Source organism: Centruroides sculpturatus, unplaced genomic scaffold (assembly GCF_000671375.1).
Source record: "Centruroides sculpturatus isolate CEXI.00-Female unplaced genomic scaffold, Cexi_2.0 scaffold243, whole genome shotgun sequence".
Lineage (NCBI taxonomy): Eukaryota > Metazoa > Arthropoda > Arachnida > Scorpiones > Buthidae > Centruroides > Centruroides sculpturatus.
In genome coordinates this window covers 339,899-362,429 of record NW_019384457.1, presented here as the reverse complement: position 1 = coordinate 362,429, position 22,531 = coordinate 339,899, and the positions used below count along the sequence as shown (strand labels likewise).

The 22,531-nt window shown below is 30.2% G+C and overlaps 2 protein-coding genes across 2 annotated transcripts in view; one reads left to right on the top strand and one right to left on the bottom strand.

Moving 5' to 3' along the window:
• LOC111620699 (cytoplasmic FMR1-interacting protein-like) overlaps positions 1-4,321 on the top strand; it is an 87,375-nt gene extending 83,054 nt beyond the window's left edge. The window contains 6 exon segments of the mRNA XM_023362687.1: positions 167-297; positions 378-450; positions 734-828; positions 3,272-3,510; positions 3,708-3,855; positions 3,941-4,321. Of these exon segments, the coding sequence (XP_023218455.1) occupies positions 167-297; positions 378-450; positions 734-828; positions 3,272-3,510; positions 3,708-3,855; positions 3,941-4,150 (896 nt within the window). The 3' untranslated portion in view covers positions 4,151-4,321.
• On the bottom strand, positions 4,162-22,354 carry LOC111620707 (WD repeat-containing protein 55-like). Its single transcript, XM_023362696.1, has 8 exons — positions 22,217-22,354; positions 21,087-21,235; positions 16,059-16,244; positions 9,364-9,436; positions 9,176-9,282; positions 8,982-9,081; positions 8,746-8,915; positions 4,162-4,566 (listed from the first exon to the last, which is right to left on the bottom strand). Exons 1-8 carry the CDS (start codon positions 22,241-22,243, stop codon positions 4,314-4,316), a joined length of 1,065 nt encoding a protein of 354 aa, XP_023218464.1. The 5' UTR covers positions 22,244-22,354; the 3' UTR covers positions 4,162-4,313.
• Positions 22,355-22,531: the final 177 nt, after the last annotated feature.

Sequence of the window (22,531 nt, the reverse complement as noted above, 5' to 3'; positions counted from 1 at the left end):
TGGGATTGGTTTCTACAACTTTGCAATATATATATATATAATATTTATTTGAACCTTCTACATTTAAAAAACATGAATGAGTATCTTATAAAGCCAAACAACTTGCAATATTTGTATTATATACTGTGAAATATATAATAAAATGAAATCTAAAAATTTCAATTAGGAGTGCTGCAGTATTATCAAGCACAATTAACTGATATTGTTCAGTATTCTGATGTAAAAACAGAAATGTTCCAAAGTTTTAGAGAGGTGGGAAATGCACTCTTGTTTTGTCTACTAATTGAACAAAGTCTGGTAAGTTATTTTGAAGAACAAAAACAATTGTATGTTGCTTAAATTTTAAATAATTTTTAAATGTATAACTGTAATTTTAGTCACAAGAAGAGGTATGTGACTTACTACATGCTGCTCCTTTCCAAAATATTTTGCCAAGACCATATTGTAAAGGTTTGTAATATATTAATATATATTTTATAAAAAATTGATCCAATAAAATCACACTCTAGTATTTCCTTAGATTTAAATTAAATTGTAATATTTTTATATATATTCATTTTTGATACTATATATATATAGTAGCAATTGTTTTATTCTTTATTAATTTTTTCAATCAGAGTATAAATTGTTAATAAAATACAGCAATTTGTTTGTAAAATCTGCATATATTTCTTTAAGAAAATAATGTTATAATTTTCATGAGTTTTTAAAATGAATACAATTTTTGTATTAGATGGTGAAAAACCAGAAACAAAACTTAAGAGATTAGAAGCTAAATATGCACCTCTGCAAGTTGTCCAAAATGTTGAAAGACTTGGTACTAGCAAGGTAAGTTGAGGCACATTGGTTTTAGTGTGAATTTGAAATATTATAGGTAAGTAATTATGAAAAGGTTAATAAATAAAAAACTTTAAATAAATTGTTACTTTTTAAAATGAAAATTAAAAAGACTTGAATATTATGTTTTTTAACTAATTCTCTTAGTAAATGATTAAAATTTAATCAGTTAATGTAAATGTTACACCTATAAAAAATATGTAACATTTGCAGTCTTTAAATTATGCCTTTCTCAAAGCAACTAAAAGAATTTTTGTTAACTTTATAATGTTAAATTTAAATTAGTAAAAAAAAGTAATTGTGCAATTTGTATCAAAAATGTAAATTCAATTTTGTGTAACATACAATTTTTCTACTTCTTTTTATTTAACATTTCTATCATTTTTGTGATCAATATAAAATTATCAATCAACACTTGTAAATAATAAAGTATCTTTATAAAATTAGTTTTGAAAGAGAAAAAATAATTATAAAAAATAGTAAAAATTGTTTACTGGATAATCCTGTTAAAAAAATAATAGTGACATATTTGTGTAATTATTCAATCCATTTTTTTTATTTCCATGCATAGTAAAACTTGATTTTTTTCTTCTCCCTTGATTCATTTCCTTACAACAGCTTTAACTTTCACATACAATAAAAAGTATTGACTTTACAACAGCTCTCTTAATTTTGAGATCAGATCAAATCTCAAAAAGTGAAATCTGATGATGTCAGATCTGAGCTGTGAGTTAGTTGTGGAATAATCTCTAACTTTAGGTTTTTAAGCATCTTTGCTACTTCCTTATTGTGTGGCATTCTTTTGTTGTAGTGCAAAGATACTTCTTTCTGATTATACACTGTTAATACTTCTCTTGACCCTGTTCATAAAGTTTCACAATATTTCACTGAATTGGATGTTTCTCCTTGTCATTTTCCATGTAAACTATTACTACTACTACTACTCATTCCAAAAATTAGTTGGTATGGTCTTCTGAGCAAAAAAGTGGTTTGGAACTTCCTAATGGGCTATGAGAATAAGGGTGACAATATTATACTTTATTTTTTTCTTTGGGTCATAATAATGAACCCAAGACTTATCTCTGGTAATAATTTGCATGAAAAAATAATCACCCCCTGTGTGACAAAAACAGTTGAGAAATTCTTAACAAAGTTACATCTACTGTTTTTGTGACATATCAGTTTTTGCAACACCAAACTGATATAATTTTTTTTTTTTTGTAAATCAAAGACTGGATAATAGGCTGCACTCTAGTAGTTAATTTAAAGTTATTAACTTAGTTTAAGTTATCGTCAAATTGAAAAAAATATAAATATATATTGAAATGGACTTCTGCAGCCAAGGCCATCAACCAATCGGGTGACAAGGCATACTTTCAAAAAGGTATTTTTCAAATTGAATCACTTCACTATTCATTCTTAGTGCCAATTTATTATTAACACTAAGGAATTGTTAAGTTTTCTTTTCTTTGTTGTTTTAGCATTATTCTATTTCTTTTTTGTGCAACATCTGCACCCTGTCTTATCCCATAGACAGGGAAAAGTATATACAGTGATACCATTTAATATTTACATTACATATGTATATATAAAACTAAACAACATACAAATAAACAAAATAAATTCAACCGTATGTTGTTTTTATAACAAAGAATGAATGCATGTTTTAAAGTGAGAATTAATATTGTATAAAACTTATTTTAAAAAAAATGAAATTGGGATTGGTTTCTACAACTTTGCAATTTAATATTCAATTTAAAAAAAAGTAAAACTATTATTGGACTATTATTACTATTATAGTACAGTCTTTAATATTATAAATTCTCTGTTTAAAAGGAGATAACTAATCTCTTTTGCATTAACTGAACCAGTTTTGCAGTATATTCAGGAGTAATTCATTCCATTGTGATAAGTGTGTTTTTTTAAGGTCAGTTTTATTTCTGAAATTTTTGTTTTAAGTTCATCCCGTAAATTTATCACAAAATATCTTTTTAAGAAATTAAATAAAAACTAACTCCAAAATTAATTATACTGTATTAATTAAGACATCAATAGATGTTTTTTATGATAAATAATAAAAAAAATTCTTATATCCCTTTTTAAAACATTTTTTGTTATACATTATTATTAAATAGAGTCACTGTATAAATTTGTTTACAATCATATATACATTACTGCAAAATTTATTGAGATAATTATCTCAATAAATTTTGTCAACTGACTAATATTATGTTCTTTTTTATTTTGTGCATGTTATAAAAAGAATCAAGATTTTGTCTTTCCCATAAATGTAAAACAAGTAATAAAATACCTTATAAAGAATTTTCTCTTCATTTCCTAAATTTATATTATTGTTGTATTTAAAAATTTTAAACTACACTGAAATATTCATTGAGCATTTTATAGTACTACTAGTCAATTTTTGTATTTTCAGCAATCATCTATAGCAAGAGAAGGAGATTTGTTGACAAAAGAACGTCTGTGTTGTGGACTATCTATTTTTGAGATAATTCTCACTAGAATTAAATCTTTCCTGGATGATCCTGTTTGGATTGGAACTCCTCCTATGAATGGTGTAATGAATATTGATGAATGCACAGAATTCCACAGATTGTGGAGTGCACTACAGTTTGTTTATTGTATACCTGTTGGAGAGAATGAATTTACTGTTGAGTAAGTATTTGTATTTCTTATTAATAAGCTCTCTCACACAATATAATTTTATTATCAAGATAGTGCACAAATGGGTGAAAAGTGAATCATAAATTTTTGAATGGTGATCTAATTCTCTATCATGTTTGATGGAAAACAGCAACATAGCTTTAATAGATATAATGTAGACTAAAAATAATGTGTGATGTAATTTTCAGACAATTATTTGGAGAAGGATTGAATTGGGCAGGCTGCACCATGATAGCCCTGCTTGGCCAACAGAGAAGATTTGAGGCTTTGGATTTCTGTTACCATATCTTACGTGTGCAGCGTGCTGATGGAAAGGATGAAATGGTCAAAGGAATTGTAAGTTATTTAATGTTGTATAATCAAATAAAATTGGCAGTTAAATTTTTTTCTGACAATATGCATTAATTTTTCTTTTGTTCAGCCTCTAAAGAAAATGGTAGACCGCATTCGAAGGTTTCAGGTATTAAACAGTCAGATTTTTGCCATATTAAATAAATATCTAAAAACCAGCGACACAGATAATTTGCCAGTGGAGCATGTGAGGTGTTTCCAACCACCCATTCACCAGTCACTGGCAGCAGTCCAGGGAGGTACCACTATCTACATGAGACCAGAAGGAATTGTGCAATAAACACATACACAATCCAAATGTAATATAGTTTTTTTATATATTTATTTAAGACATTCCGAATCTGCCAACTTTTCATTTTTATAAAATTGGTCGACAGTATTCCCATGTAGTATTTTTTTAAACTCGTAAGCTTGTATCACATTCGTTGTTAAATAAACAGTTTTTATTCAACCAGGTCTGCAAAGAAGTCTGTTCTTTTAGATGAAGACAGATAATCTGTTTTCCTTCTTTTCCCTTTTTCATTTGGATGTTCCAGCACATTTTCTAGAGAGGAAATGTTCCAAAATTTAACTGTTTGGTCATGTGAACAACTGGCCAAATATTTTCTATTGTTAGACACACTCAAGCTTTCAATTGGAAAATCTTCATGGTCTCCAACAATTCCTAGAAACCTATGAGGAAACATGTGCATAGCCCTACAAAAAAATAAATAAATTAGTAATTATATCACATTTTAACCAAACAACATAAATTACATTATACATATGTTTTAGAGAAATTTTTAATACAAGCATTCAGATTTGAACAAATTTATATGTATATCATCAGTTTGATTTTAAATGCATCTGAAAAGTTTTCAATACTAATTTCCTATATCATAAAATGTTTAGTGCACTTGTTAGCTTTTAAGCTGCATTCAATTAATGCATTATTTTTGAACAGCCAATCAGAATCAGTTTACATGTTATGGTTAAATTAACCTGTATTTTGCATAATATTTCACTCCAGCAAACTGAAAGCACTGCCATTATTTCTCTCTCATTTGAAATAGGCCTATACATATATTATGACTAGCTATTTAATTATAATGATTAGCAGCATTATAGTTAACTAGAAACTATTTTAAAATTTGCAATTTGCATTAGCTTTCTGTAAGAAAGATTTTAAATAGTGTTGCAACAAATATTCGGCCAAACTATTCGGCTTGATTAACGCACGTACGAAAATTGGCACACAAACCACATTATGGCAAGGACCCTGCTCTCTATTGACCCACTGTCACTATGCTTTGCCAATTGCGTTAATTCTTGACAGTTCAGACAAGAGTGTCATGGCAGTATGTGATAAGTGATGATATCAAATGTGGATAACAATGAAATGATCTACACGTGTAAATAACGGAAGAACAGAAAAGGACCGCAAAGTGAAAATAAATATGAAATTGAGTTGATAACATAATCGAACAAGTTGATTATGTTATCAACTCAATAAGCTGCCTCGACTTGTTCGAGGCCATGAATGCCAAACAATTGTTGTCATAGACTTCGGAAAGCTAAATGCTTGTAATGAAAGTCACTTAGCGTGCACAGGCCAAAGCCTGGGGTCATTCGGGCTACAAAGCTGTTTCAAATCTGTGAAATCATAACTGTGACTTATACTGATGTCCTATCTGTCTCTTTTCTCTATCACCAGGCTATGAGTCACATAATTGTAAAATGGGAAATCTATGACGGAAAAGTGACGAATCGAAAGTATCATGAGTGCATATTATGATGTATGCATAGGCATACTTGGACTAGAGCGATAGAGGAAAGAGAAAGGGAAGAGCAAAGACGAGCACTTAAAAAGAAGGATAGGCAGGGTCAGACCCTCAGATGTGCGACGATTCTCGAACAAATAAGTGTGTACGTGTGCTGATCTTTGTAATTATAAATTGTGAATACAACTGACTAATATTATGTTCTTTTTTATTTTGTGCATGTTATAAATAAATATAAACAAACAATACTAACCCGATAATATTAAATCTAAATATCAAAAACACAGTAAATTAATCATTTTGGTATTTCTTACTCCTGTTTTTAGGTATTCGGCCGAATACCGATTAGTAACCGAATATTTGTTACATCACTAATTTTAAAGTGCAGGGAAAGTTTTATTGAGGAAAAAAAAAAGCAAAATGTCATTGTTGAATTCAGAAGTAAACAATTAACATTGTGCTGGTTTGGTCTCATTAAAAAGAAAACTCAAAACAACATATGCTTTAAGAATTTTAGAAAGTACCATTGCCACATAAAAACAATATTTCAAGATAATGTTTTTTGTTTCTTTTTAAATGACATTGTTGGCAATTAGATGATGTAAAGAATTTCTTCTGGTTGACACAAATAAGGACAGTGCACACCCTTGTATCACTGATGACAGAACAAAAAATAACTGTGAAATTTTAGATCATCCACCCCCATTCACTCAGTTTAGCACCTTTTGATTTTTATTAAATCATTCATGTAAAAGAAAACTTATCATATACATTTCCCAACATTCTGATTAAATAAATATGTTTTTGTTTATGTATACTTTTCCTCAATGAATAAAATCTGTATACAGGTATACCTCGACTTACGTCATTGAGTTACGTCGCTCCCGATTAAACATCAATTTTTATTTTTCCATATACTTTTTGACAAACAAGTTTAAGTCATTTTATTCGACTTTACGTCTGTACGCCAGAAATATTGAAGTCGTAATATCACTAGAAAAGTGTTTAAAGCACATAAAATCATATTAAAATATATACATTTACAAGTATATACTTGTATTTACAGTACATGCATTAGTAAATTTAGATTACTTTTTTCTGTACTATATTAAACTAAAATTTATTTATTTGTAAGTTTAAAGCACATAAAATCATATTAAAATATATACATTCACAAGTATGTACTGTATTTACAGTACATGCATTCGTAAATTTAGATGACTTTTTTTCTGTACTATATTAAAAACTAAAATTTATTTGTTTGTAAGCTTAAAATAGATTTTTATTAACCATATATTATTAAAAATGCATTAATAAATAAAATACAGAACCGGGAATGATAATTTATGGTTTAGCCTAGTGACAAGTAGATTCGGAGACAAGTAAATTCGACTTACATCGCTTTCCTGGAACCAATTACTGACATAAGGCGAGGTATACCTGTATTTGTGGTTTTCACTGAGCAGAAATTTTTCATATCATTAAAGTGAAAAATATTCTAGCAACAATTTTAGATGTTTCTTGTTTAGTGCACAAAGGGTGTATTTTGCTCATATGGGATTTGTGGTTTTTTTTAGTCATCAATATCTTTTAATAATCTTAATATTACAAATATAGTCTTTTTAAACTTTGACGTAAATGGTGCTTATTTTGTTACTGTATAAATAGAACAATATTGCAACATCTATTCTTATTCTCGTGCATTACACGTAGTGGAGGATTAACAGTAGATTATTGGTTATACAAGTGTGAGGAAATCACAATTTAGGAAGCCTACATGCTTAATGGTTCTTAACTTCCTGTTATAGGATACACAGTGATCTACATTACAAATTCTAAATGATATCACACTTTACACAAATTACTTATTTTTCAGAAATGTTTGCTTCACTAATAATCACATTGTAACTTTTTCAATTCACTGATGTTATAGCCTAACTTAAAATGGCAGATTTTTATTTCTACTCGTCTAATTAAATATTTGTTATCCCACTTTTTTTGCTTGTGTAATTAATGCCAAATAATCAGACTACTTTAATGATTACTTACTAATTAATACAAGATGGCAGCTATCCATCTACCTTTTATAAATTAATTTTTTTAATTAAAAAGTTTCTGAAAGAAAAGAATTGGGCCAGAGCAGGACTTAGTGTAATTGGCAACAAAGTTGAAGTTCATCTGGACCTTCACTTCCAGAACTATTAATTGAGATATGCACACCTGATAATTTAATTAATTAATGCCAAATGATCTGCAAAATTGTGTTATGATTATGTGTAATTTTCAAAGCTTTTCAGTTACAATAACAACATTAGAAGTCACATGTTTGTAGATCTACAGATCTATTTGAACCTTTAAAATTTTACAAATTCAACTTTTTTTAGAACAATTCAAATACAATTGCAAGTAGTAACATGACATTAAAAAAAAATTACTGCATTTTCATGCATGAAGCCTACACCTGTGGGAGAAGCCATTGCTCCATGTATGTATATTTGTGATTGCAGTTTAAATTTGATAAATAACCTACAGCTTTTCAAATTAGTCTTCTCATATTTTCATGGGTTAAAAGACAAAATGAATCAAAACTCAAAAATGATTATAAAATTATATTGTATGAATCTTATCGTGGTCAAGAAAATGTTATCTGACGTGGAAGACATTTTCCATCACAAACTAAATATATCAATTTTGCCTAATAGCTAAAATTCAGTAAATTTTTAAATTGTTTCACATCTGAAATGTCTCCTAATACTTGTCCCAGTAGTTTGATTTTTGACAAAGCACGCGTAAGTTTTAGGTAAATTTTTTTCACTTTTTTTGCTTCATTTTTGACAACTTCTAAAATAAAAATGTAAAGTATTCACCTGTAACTAGTAACATTTGAGTCTTGAATAAGTGTAATTTATTGCTGCTAATTGGATGGGAATTATGTCTACTCAATCAAGAGAGGGTTACAGTAAAAAAAATTTAAGACATTTGCTAGAAGCTGTACAACTCAGAATTAATAGTTTTAATGTTATATCTTAGTCCAGTTATTTAAGAAATATCTTAATTATTAGCAGTTCATATATTATTTTTATTTGTCTACTGATTATAAAAAATTACCACTTGCCTGATTTTACCATCACTTGATCCAGTACATACTATATTGTTATTTATAGCAATTATTCTATCTACTGATTCTGGATGACCTGGAAAACGATCACTAATGTTTCCCCATTCTCCCCAATTAAATATATTAATGGCTCCTTCTCCGGTTCCTACTAATACTTTTCTGCCATTCTGCAAAATAACCCACAGAGTCAAAATTTTAAATAAACTTTAAATTTTGCAGAATTTAAAACTCACTTTTACAACAGCGGCAGACAGAAATTCAGAATCAAACAGTTCAGATTGTAGCTCCATCCTTCTGGCACGTACATTGAATGCTGTGAGCGTACCTTCACCACTGAAAAAATAATCTATAAATATATATTTTTTACATTCAATTTCATAAAATATTGTTAAAGAAGGTTCTGCAAATTAACCTAACATAACCTAACCTTGTAGCTGCTATTATTCTACGTTGTTCATCTATAACCATGTCACTAATGTATTCTTCACACTGTTTGTTTTCCATAATGGCTGTTTTCCGTCGAAAATCCCAAACCTAATTTAAGTATTTAGATATTTAGTGAAAGCATATCATTTTTAATATTTTATTTAAGAGTAAAATAATAATAATAAATACCTTAAAATTTCCATCATCATCACCTGTGGCTAACAAATAATCATCAATAGGTAGTAAACAATATATAGGAGATCTAAAAATTTAAAAACCTGCATTAATGTCTCATTTGCATTAGTCAATATAAGCAATACAAACTTAAAGACAATCACAATTTTTCCTAATTTAAGCAAGAACAACTAAAGAACTTATGGATTAGATTGTTATAAATGTGGAAACAATATTAGAGATTCAAATTTATCAATACTACAGTTTGATGAAGGGAATTATATTCAAACTAATCCATAATTTTGAGAACAAAAAATTTAGGTTAGTTGCACCAGTGAATGACCGTATTGTCAGAAATTTGTTTAAAATAAGCACCACAGCAAGAAAAACTAATCAGAAGTGCTGAATTATTGAAATAGCCTCTTCAGAAATGCGTGATAGTGTTTGAAATATGGCAGCTTTCTTGAGATGCGTGTATAAGGTGTAATCTTGCTTGCATTGTAATAAGGTAATTGTGGCAAGGATTCATATAGCAGCATTTTAAAATAATTATTTATTGATTTTCCTAAGCATTGAGTAAAGAAATAGTTTTGTTGATATTTAAAGTATGGTTTTAGTACAAAAATTAATTCTAACCTTTAAAAGGTATGTAGATAGGGGGATAGTCACTCACTGGATCTGATAAGTGATTCTTCTCCAGTGAAGGAACACTTCGGTCATTTAATGGTGATAAAGTAATACGTATTAATTTCGTTTCTGAGCACAAAATTCAAAATCTGTGAATGTTGTTTCAAACTAATGTATGAGTGAATGACCAAAAAACTAACTTGTACCAGTAAATGACCATGGTTCAAAGTTATGTGTTCATTCATTGCTGCACATTAATTATTCATCTCCTGTTTAAACTTCCTGTTGTATGTTAATTTTTCTTTATGCAGTATTAACATACAACAGGAAGTTTAAAGAAACCATAGAAATCATTAAAAGTAAAGACAGTATAAATAAAAACTTAAGACTTAAAATAAACGAAAACTGGCTTAATATATTATAAATAAAAATTTTTTCTTCTGTGAAAAGCAATTTCTCCTAGAAATAATTCTTCCAAGACAGATTTTAGTAAAAATCAAACCACAAGGTGGTGAACGTTATACATGGTAACACTAGAGATACCAGCACAAAAGACAAAAAGGGTGTGGAAGGTGAAAAAGGCAGAAACAGCTAAACATTTTTACAGTTGTATTGTATCAAAATCTACCTAAAAGGGAAGATTCTGGAAGATTTTAAACTTTTGTAAATAAACTAGTATACATTACAAATTAAAAGATTAAAGCAGATTTTACATGTTTTTAAATTATACAAAGTGTAACCAAAAGGTACGTCTGTATATCGTTTATGTACTCATTGCTTTATGTAAATTCTCTATTCTAATAAGTTAAAAAAATACATATTGTATTTTAGTTGACTGAAGAGGGGCAAAGCCTGAAACAAGTACAAAACAACATACTGTATCGACTTAACTAATAAAGGAATTTGATGGAAAAGTTGCCATGTGTCTTTGGAATAAAACACAATACTAGCGTTTACTACGTCACAATTATATAATTATTTGAGAGAAGAACATGCAAATGATATTCTGCAAAATCCTTCCCATATCTTCAATGCAAATGAAACAGAGATGTTATTTTGTCCAAAAACTGGCAAACTTCTGGTACCTAAAGCATATAAGAACTTTTATAACATTGCATCAGGACAAGAAAAACAGTGTATCACAGTTTTGTGTAATTTTTCTGCAAGTGGATCCTATAATAATGTTTCCATACAAGAGAATTCCAAGGCATATTGCAGATTCAGTTCCAGATGGCTTTGCTGTAGGCAGAAGTGATTCAGGATGGATGATAAGTACCACATTTTATGAATATGTTGCAAATGTCTTCTATACCTGACTTCTGGATAAGAATATCCAGTTTCCTATATTATTGCTTCTTGATGGATATAAATCCATCAAGAAGCAATAATAATAATATAAATGAAAAACTGTATAATTTTTGTGTTGAGAAAAGAATTCTCCTTTTTTGTTTGTTGCCAAATGCAACTCATATTATCCAGGCTTGTAATGTTGCAATTTTTCAACTGCTTAAATGTCAGTGGAGAAATGTCAGAAAACACAAGCAACAATCATCAAAATCAGTTTCTAAAACTAACTTATTCTTTGAAGCTTACAAGAAAGCTTTGAAATTGGAAACAATTCATCATGGGTTTGTTTCCTTTTGATCCAAATAGGGCGGATTATTCAAAATGTATTTCTGCTAGGCTTAAGGAATTGTTTTCTGAAAATTAACCTGATTTATCAATTAATTATGGAGAACTACATAAATGTGCACTGCAAATGATGATAAATTAAATGGAATCTCACTTTCTATCAGATTTCAAGAAAGCCATTGCATCTGATAAGTAGATAAATTAGGCAATATTGCAATAATAATTTTCTAATCTATGAAACACATTTTTGTATGGATTATCAAACTGAAATTTCTATAACATTGTATATATGATGTTTTTGAATTAAAGACCTTTTCTAACAATTAATATTTTTATTCCAATTTCTTAATCTGAAATTACATGACTGAATTACATAACATTGCCAACACATACTGTATATGGTGTACAATAGTATAAAATTTCATATAGTATCCTAAAACTCTAGTTCAGGGGTGGCCAACCTTTTGCATACCATGCGCCAATTTTTTGATAGATGAGTTCACATGCGCAGTGGCGTGGCGTGGCGTGGCGTACCGTGAGTGTTAGCAGCCCGGGGTGGAGAAAAATTTCGGCCACCCCTTATTTAGGTATTTCAATTTATAAGATGAAAGTTCAGATTTGCCACAGAACAAGCAATGAAAAATGCGGTTGTAGTGTAGCTACCCGTACAAAATACACCACTGATGTCTATATGACATCAGTGGTGTATGCAACGTGCAAGCAAAAAAAGAAAGAAAGAAAAAAAAAAAAAAGGTCAACAGGTCAATTGCACTGAAGCGCCACTTGTAGTCGTCCAATGCGCCAAGTTTGGCGCATGCGCCACGGTTTGGCCACCCCTGCTCTAGTTATTCATTATTAGTCACTTGTGGTCATTCACTAGTCTTCAGCTGGTCAACTATTATTCACTGATGATTTTTAAATTTTAAAAACATTATATCGTTAATTTAATAAACATTACAGAAAATTAAAAATTCACTCTTTGAATGAGTAGTGCAAGCTCTTGGTAACCAACAATGACAATTACTTACGTTAAATGTCTGTTTGTTAAGTGATTATATGCAAATCTCTTTATCAAGGTGCTTAATTAGTCATTTACTGGTGCAACTACTCTAACTTCTATTTACTTTGAAAATAATTCTCTATTATTTTTAAACTAAGATTTTTAATGTGTAAATGGGAAACCACTGAGTTATCATAAAAAAGATATGAAAACTAAATGATAAATTAATTATGTTGCATTAAATGCAAAGGTATGAGCAAAATACTCCATGTCTCCATAACATTTTCAGTCTTTCTATGACCACCCTCGGCTTGAAACAAATAGAATGATGTAGAACACAAATTTAAAATTGATTCATTAAGATTAGAATGCAGTTATAGGGGGGGGAAAAAGGGTATTTTATTGAATTATTTAAAAAGTTCAGAAAGTTTAAAATAAAAATTTATATTTATGATAACTGTAAAGTTAAATAAGTAAATTTTAAATTTCTGTTCCTTTCCTGCGGATGTTATTAACATTGTTACTAATGTGAAATTTGAGGTTTATAGAATGTAATAAAAGCATTTAATCCTTTAAATTTTTAATAAATTCCTTTAACTAGAGGAAGTTGCACCTGCAGAAACGAAATTTGAGGTGCATGAGAAAATTATAACTCTTTCTATTTAACTATAAACATTCTCATGATCAATCCGTGAATAGTTTACAATTATCGATGAAATTCGTCATATTGTTGTCATTTTAACACCAATTTTAACCCCACACCTGCGAAAACAATTGGTCACCTGACAAATTTTCCCACCACAAAATGTATAAAAGCCATCCTCCTTCTCCTCTCGGGGGATTCGCCGAACGTTGAAGTCAAACATCGCCTTCTCCATCACAGCCATACACTCCCATCGCTGACCTACACTTTCGTCGCCGACCTATTCTTGGGTCACCGCCCAGTATCCATTTGGACGACCTTACGGGAAAATATCCCACTAGTATATGCTAAGAGGTATGAACGCTTATTATTGTAAACTCTCTCTCTCTCTCCGTGGAGTTTTTGTAAAATTTTATTTAGTTAGCACATTAAATAAACCGTTGTTTTGTTTTTAAATGGTGTCGTTACTCGACTTTGCTCACCCCTTATCGTCGATCCCTCCGACTCTCTCCATTCGCGTAACGCGTAACTGAATGGTATGCCATCCTTGACAAGAAAGTAGGTCACCGGGAAGAAGTCCCAACCTCCCCGGCGGCTCATACTAATTATCCTTTAAATGGCATTACATTCAAACATAATTTGAAGTATGCCACTATCTTATAGGATCTCAAAAAAAAAAATAATTTTTTTGCTAGTGATTAAAGATCACAAAACATTTTTATCTCAAGCTTTCAAATACATTGTTTCATGAATTTTGAGGGAAGCAGTCATGAACTATCAAAAAAAAAAAAAAAACCTATGCCAAATTTTGTTTCTCAATCTTTACCCCATTCTGAGATATTAAACAAAATAGATGCCAATATAAAAAAAAAACAAATTTAATAACTTCAAATAAAGAAAATATTTGTCAAAATACTGTATTTATACATAACTAATAGATAATTTATTACAGTGCATGATCGGTTAACAAACAGTTCAGGTAGCAAACAAATCGGATAACGAACACTTTCATGAAAGATTTTTATGATCGGACAATGAACACATGTTTGGATAACGAACTTTTTACTAAACAAACATAAAAAGAAGCGACGGAAAATAACAAATACCGATTGATTTTCCCTTATCTTCAGGTAACAATTCGAAACCTTTCGGAGCATGGGAGACTTCAACATCGATGGCGATGCTCAACCCGTTATCGATCAGATAGTATCCCTCCGAATTTTGAAACTCTCCCTTGTAATTCCAGCTTTTTGTTTACGTTTCTGACAAATAATTTCTATAGTATTTGCGAGACTGTCGGATGGGCACTTGTTAAGTTTTGCATCAGGGTTTATTTACGAAAGGCGAAAGTTTAACTGTCTCATCAGATATTTGTTAACGTTTTAATACCAAATTTCGAATTTCATTCGGGCCTTGTATTTAAATAATTTTTTGTGGACTAGTTGATTTCTGTTCTATGAATTTTTGTAAGTGCTTTTCTGAACTTTTTAATTAAAAAAGAAACTGATGATATTAAGATGCCTAAAAAGAGAAGTGTCAAGAACTGTGCTCACCATAGAAACCAAGTAAGAGAAAATAGCTAAGGTAGAAAGTGGGTGAGAGATGTCTGATGTTGCTAGACAGTATGGCTCGAACAGGTCTACAGTAGGTACAATCTTAGCTATGAAAGATATATCAAGAAGTCTCAAGCTGTTAATGGAGTAATGAAAATCACATCTGAGAAATAAAGAGCATTTTAGATCTCATAATGTAACCTGAAACTGATCTAACGACATAAGAAGTCCAGGGACGTCAGAACAATGATCATCCAAGTGGCATCCGAACCAGAATAAGGCTAATGAAGTTGGGGATCTCTACAATTACAATACTATTAATTACTTCCAAAAAATCCTGAAGAAAAGAGAAAAACAATTGACATTGGACAGATTCTTTAACACCCACAAATGGAAAAAACATGACTAATAAAAATGCAAGACTGCATATATATATATATATTTATTTACTATTACATATAAATAAACATAGTAAAAGCATATATTTTTTTATTTTTTGGAGTCTCCGGTACAAATTAATCAAATTCCCATGAAAACCTATGATAAATCGATAATTGGTTAATGAACAATTCAGATAATGAACAAAGTCTTGGAACAGATTATGTTCATTAACCGATCACCCACTGTACTCAAATACTGTTTCTCAACGTGAGGCCCATGTCCCACGAGGCACGTTGAGAAACAGTATTTTAGAAGCTACCTGGCTATGTATAACCCTGCAGAAACTGCTTTTTGCCTTTGTTATACAGGAAACCTAGACACCATCGACCACATGATCTATCATTGTCCAATTTACGAACAAAATAGACTTATTCTGAAATTAAAAATCTTTACTCTTGGTTTCAGGTGGCCATGTCCACTTGACAAGCTAGTTCAGAAGCCACTGTTTGATGCTTTTCACAACTATGTTCAAGAAATATGGAAGAAAAGACTATTTCTAATTTCTAGACTAGCATTTCAGTTTTCACTAAAAGTAGAATTCTTATTTTATTATTATTTTGTATCATTTTTCATTTCTTGGTTTATGTATTTCTCAGTGTTATACTCCATAGGAGTAGTGCACTTATTTGTAAAAAAAAAAAAAAACACACACACACCCATGGAATTTTTTTTGACAGTTTTGGATTCAGGTCTCAAAACTTGGGAGATTTGCAAAGAACTCATTTCTCTTGTTACATATACATAACAGCCAGGAAAGTAAAAATGTTATTATTTAAATAATGTTAAATGCAATTTAATTATGATCTTTACTTACTCGTGGGCTTTGATTATTTTGTGACTCAATGACCCTGCATTCATGTCGACTATTTTTATTGATTTGTCTCTGGATGTGCTGAACAAAAGATTACCATCATGAGAGAAACTCAAAGCTCGACAACATTTCTTGTGATGGTTTAATGTTATTAATTCGTGATTTGGACCCTCTTCTGAATAGGAATATCTAAAATAAAAAAGTGTAAAATATTAATATTTTAAAACATACTGCTTCATGATTCTCAATTACAGCATTAAAATGTTACTAATTTATTATACTAACAGACAATTATTATACTAAATACAATCAATACAGTTAAACTTAAATATGTTGTGTTTTATTACTTTTAGATATATATATTAGGGTGTCCCTTATATGGAGAAAAAAATTTTTTTTCGAATTTTTAAACACATACTCCTTAATTCTTTTCAAATCGCTAAGACTTACTTACATATAAAATATTGATCCCCTACGATGACAATAACCTGTGCCAACTAAACCTCAAAGTTTTTATAAAGTCATTTTTGACTATCACTCAACTACATCATTATAATACATACATATATATATATACATGACTAGATCATTGTAATATTAAATAATTGGGTAAATAAGGAAATCAGACAACAAAGAATATTTAAAATTTGTATGAATGTAAATTATTGTGGATATTTTCTGTTCAATGTCTCCTTTTTACAGTCTGGATACAGTTTTCTGTGTTCTTGCACACAGTGTAAAAGAAACTGCTTCTGTTCTTCATCTGCGGTAATTAACCCATGAAAATCTTGCACTAATTTAACAGCTCTTTCAGCTGTATCATTCACCGCCTTGAGAAAAAGGACCTTTCTTTTAGCTTTCACAAAAGAAGCATTTTCTTCCCATGAAGAAACACTTTCCTGAAGGAAATTGCTTTTAATTTTTAACCTAGTAAACAGATTTTTGCTCTTCCTAGACACAAAACAATCCTGAAACAAAAAGTAGGTATAGTTTAAATAAGATATACAGTACTGTAATTAAAGTACAAACAAAACATGTAGTTCTACATACCATACAAAGAGCTGGCTATTTCTTCTTTTGATGAAATAAACCTTTTCCCAAAATCAGATATACTTTCCCATTCCAAGTTAGCTATTATTTTCATCTTGGTTGTTTCGTTGACTAAATCATTGAATAGTGATAATATGGCTATTTCCTCAGATAAGTACCACAAGTGTTGACAAAACTTGGTCAAAGCTACCTGGGAAAGTAATTTGTCAACTTTTTCATATTTTTTTAATGTTTTTAAAAAGCACAAATCTTGATACGACGCCTGTACTGCCAAGTCGCATCCAAGCCAGGGTTTTATGTAAACTGTTACAATAAATAAGCAAACGTCTTGAAATGCTCATTTGTCCTTGGCGTTCATTCTGACTTTGGAATGCATCAAACATACTTTCAAAGAGTAAAAAGTATAAATAAATCCACCTTGCTTGATGCATTGCACCTGGAGGCCTGATTTTAATCTTTTTTTTTCTTTATCTCCCCCCAAAAATATTATAGATCAATGGTTCCCAATTAGTGGTATGCGTACCTCCAGGAGTACACGAAATTGCATGAAGGGGTACGTGCAGCAATCTAAAATTAGTCGATTTAAAATGTAAATGCATGAGATGACGCAATCAAAAAATAATGGGTGAACCATCAAAAATTCGGCAATTTACATGATGTCGAATGCACAAATTCCTTTATAACTAAAAATATTCTCCAAATTTCATTTAAAAAAAATGCATTTGTGACAATACCTAAATGAAATTCTTACGCAAGAAACAAAAATTGTACAATTTGTTCAACTAACACAAATTGTGTTAATTGTACAATTATCATTATTATCATGTCAGCGAAGCGGTAATAAAATATTTTGTACCATTTTGCACAACATACCTCTGCGAGAGTGGATTTTCGGCCATGACAAACATGGAAACTAAACATCGTCACTGATTCCAATTCAAAGATGACTTGGGACTGAAGCTGACCAAACAGCAACCAAATTTTACAAAGTTGTACAAAGAAAATCGCACACATTTGTCACATTAAAATTAAATAACCTCATGTTATTTTCATTATTTTTAGAATTGTATTTTAAAGGTAATAAATGTAAAAAAAAAGAAATATATTCTATTTATCACTAGCTGTCTACCCACAGCTTCGCCCGCATTATATCGAATTTTCTTGTGGGAGTAAGATATTTTCTCGCAATAAAATGTAGCCTATGTTCATCTCCAACATGTAAGCTATCTCTGTGCCAAAATTTATTAAAACCTGTTCAGCGGTTTAGACGTGAAAAGGTAACAGACAGACAATCAGAATTACCTTCAAATTTATATTAGTATGGATTAATATGAATTTCTGCTATAAGGGGTATGCGAGTTTGAGTTCTTTCTTGAAGTGGTACACAGGAAAAACTAATTGGGAACCACTGTTATAGATAACTTGACTAATTTGCAATAATCATCTCTCACAATAGATTTTTGAAGTTCTCTCACATAAAAAGATAATAATTGATCAATTTCTGCGTCATTGAAATGTTATTTTACAAAATCAATGCACATTTGTATGTTCATAGAATCAATGCTTTTCCAAGAGTCTTTAAATTTTTTGAATATCAGAATATCAAGGCTGTAAGTAACTTGGGGGATATTTGTTTCAAACACACTTCTTAAAACTAGCTCACATATATGATGGCAACAAGCAAAGAATAACAGCTCTCTTTCTAGCTTTTGTTCTAATAGCACACAAGCTCCATTTAAGCGACCCATATTGGATGCTGTTGTGTCACAACACATTATTTGTACCTTGTCATTTAAATTCCAATTATAGAGCGCATTCAAAACTGCTTTGGCTTGGTGTTTACCAGAAGAACAGTCTGTTCAGTATTGGTACAGCAAGCAGTTGTTCCCTCTCTCCAAATGAAATAAGAATTGGTAGGTGCTCTTCTTTAAAACTTCTAATGTTCAAGCCAGGTAACAATTTGTCATCCCAATGAATGGTGACTACTTGTGGCACATCATCCTCAAAATCAGATTTTATGGCTTCTGCTCTGTCCTTCCTCACTTGTGTCCGAATCTGTTGAAGTGAAGATTTGTTGATTGAAAATTCATCAATACGAAGTCCTAGTGCTTCTACTGTAGTATGAAGAATATAAACGGAATCTCTAATGCTCAACTGGCATCTGTCTAAAGCTGCAACTAGTTTAGGTGTAATGAAATCCTTTCTTCCTCTTTTTAAACTAGCTTCAGACAGAACAGTATTCAATTCCCGAGAAAAAAGCTCATCCAGACTATTGTCAGAGCTATGAGAACTGTCGTATAGTTCCTGGAGTGGTGATAAATCATGCAATATTGAAGAAGTCGATGCAGTCTTCATAGAAATATTTTTGAGCCTTTTTCTCTCTACTTCTATTTTTCTTTGCCTTGCCCTTTCTTCTTTTTCAGCCAGTTTTTTTATATACACCTGCTAAGCAGCCCAGATGCCCTGTTCTCTCTGTTTTTGTAAGAATTTTTTATCTTCCTCTATTGTCATATGTTCGAGGGCATCGGCGTGTGCAATATCAAGTAAGTTAACTAATGCTATTTGGAAAGTTTTCTCGCAGCACTTATAAACATCTTGAGTTTTCTTACTGTTTTTTTGCAACTCTCTCCATAGGTGATAAAGATCCACCAATTTCTTGACACAGTTATGTATAGATTTTGTAGGTATTCTAGCTTTTTTCTAAAATATAATACATTCGCATATTACAAGATTTGTGCTTTCACTCACAGTTAATTTAACTTCGTGAATGTTAAAAAACAAAACTGAGAGTACTAGCCAATTTGATGGTAGTTTTGCAACTGTGATTTGGTGGTTTATCTCTCCAACTAAGAAAATTTGTTTTTTAGTACTTCATAATTCCACTGACATCTTCGAAAAATAAAACTATACATGTTAATAGCCCGACAAGTTGTGTTAGAATGGCAAAGAAAGCAAATACGTGCCACTTCTCTAGCGCAACATGTATGGGCATGATTCGATGAAAGTTACCAGAATGACCAGAATGAGCTGAAATTTATTGTGTGAGTATTTAAGGGTAAAATAAACAAAACTAGGCCATATGCATTAGAAAAAAAATATTCGAAAAATAAGGGACACCCTAATATATATGTACAAAATAAAATTAACACTGTCAGTGAAAAAAGTGTCAAGATGAGTTTGTTGAGCAATACGCAATGAATTATTGATAAAAATGTTTTGATTCTATCTAAAAAGCCACTAAAACAACTTGTTTTATGACTAATTTAGTTTCCAGAAAACCCATTGAAAGTAGAGCCCAATGTAGAGGAAGCAGATATTTGTTGTTAACAAGATTTATTTCTTCCTCATTTTCATTGCTTGTTTTTTTCACTTGGTTCTTTACTTCAACAATGATATTGTTTTCAGACAAATATCCACAGACACTTAGATCATTGTCAACATTGACAAAAGTGTCATTTTCATCACAGTGAGTGATGAAAAAGACACTTTTTCATCACTCATTGCTGTAATGAGATCAGCCCAATCTTTTTTCAATATAGTCAACATATTCAGATTTATTCAAAGCATCACAAATTAAAAATAAATACTATGTACAACTGGATTAAGTCCAATGCACATAACTATACCAGAAATATCCAGCACAAATTATACTTACTAAAAATAATGAAAAAAATGTTTTTGACAATTTTTAAATCTTAATTAATACCCAGCTATATGTTTTTCAACTTCCATAACAACACCTTATCCCATTGAGAATTATTTATTAACCATAACAAATTATTCAAAATCGGCATTTTTTACTCTATTATTCTGTGTCTCAAATCATCTGTAACTTTTTTCCTGCCCCTTGGAGCTTTGAGTTAGAGAAGTTTTACTATAGATACATATATACAATTATATAGTTACCATTATAACTTGAAATTTGAGAAACATTTAATAATCTTCAACTCAGAATATTTAACTTAATATTTGTAAACTTACACAAAAATGTCACCATCCATTGTTCCAGCAGCAATAACATCTTTCGACGGATGAAGTGAGATGTCGACAACAACATCGTCAAATTCAATGTCATTTGGAGCTTTCCCATCTCCATTTTCCAATCTTTCACACACAGTCTCTTCTACATCCTATTTTAATCAAAAAGATTTGTATCGTAATATAGAAAACTATATTTTACATACAATATATATTATAAAATTGTGAAATGTTTTAATTTTACTTATATCCAATTCTGGCATTATGTGATGTTTAGCAAACAGCACAGAATGCCAGAATTGGACATAACTTCAAATGATGAATAAAGAATTTTTCTTTCTTGCCAAAAAATTTAATAATATGACCAAAGACTAGCATACACTGACTGCTATAATATATAACAGCACTACATATATAATGCTATAAAAGACTCCCATACAACTTATAGTGTAGTATAAACTATATAGCGTGAGCTTCATTTATTCAATGCTGCATTAAGTATGTGATATAATATAGTTGTAGTGTTATAAGTTATATCATAGCAACTGATGTGTGCCATTCTTTAAAGTTTTACTTATGATACTTTTCCAAAATAATCGAAAAAAAATAATAAATCTAATGAATACTTTCATTTTTGTTATTTTAAGTGTCTTCAGATTAAAATTTGAAAATATAGTAATACAAATACATTCAAAATTAGTAGAAACTACAGTATGATCAAGAGAAATGTTGTCACTCTTGTTAGGTAGCTAAAAAAAAAATATATTACATTAGTTTTGCTGCTTTCATTTTATTAATTTATAGAATAATGGAAAATGCATTAATAATGACATCTGTTTAATTAAAATCAAAACAGCAAATTTGTAATATCACTTTCTAGCTAATAAAAGATTTCTGAAGATGAATATTTGGCTTTTAGAAATCAGTTAATTTTGAATAAAGTAGAAATTCAAGAAATTCGTTTTCAAGAAATTCTAAATATCTTGACCATTTCCGTTGACTTTATATGCAATCTTTTGTTTAATCATTGTAAATAAGTGATACAGTGTATGTTTAAAAAATGATAGATTACAGTTTTAAAGAATACTTGGATCGATATACTTGGATAGATTACAGTTTTAAAGAATACTTACCGTATCGATAGAATCGGAATCGCTCATGATGATGAAATTATAAAATTTCGAATCTGTCTATTGCACCATGATATACACGTGTTCCGACCTTTCTTTCGTAGGCATAGATAAAGCTCAACAGCGCCATCTGAATTAGATTAAGCTCATTTTAAAANGTTATTAACATTGTTACTAATGTGAAATTTGAGGTTTATAGAATGTAATAAAAGCATTTAATCCTTTAAATTTTTAATAAATTCCTTTAACTAGAGGAAGTTGCACCTGCAGAAACGAAATTTGAGGTGCATGAGAAAATTATAACTCTTTCTATTTAAC

Coding starts and splice junctions, on each gene's coding strand:
- LOC111620707 (XM_023362696.1), bottom strand. CDS start 22,243: ATGAGCGATTCCGATTCTATCGATACG. Junction 9,437..16,058: donor AAAATAATCAAAGCCCACGA/GTAAGTAAAGAT, acceptor TTAAATTTTTAG/ATCTCCTATATATTGTTTAC. Junction 9,283..9,363: donor ATGATGATGGAAATTTTAAG/GTATTTATTATT, acceptor TACTTAAATTAG/GTTTGGGATTTTCGACGGAA.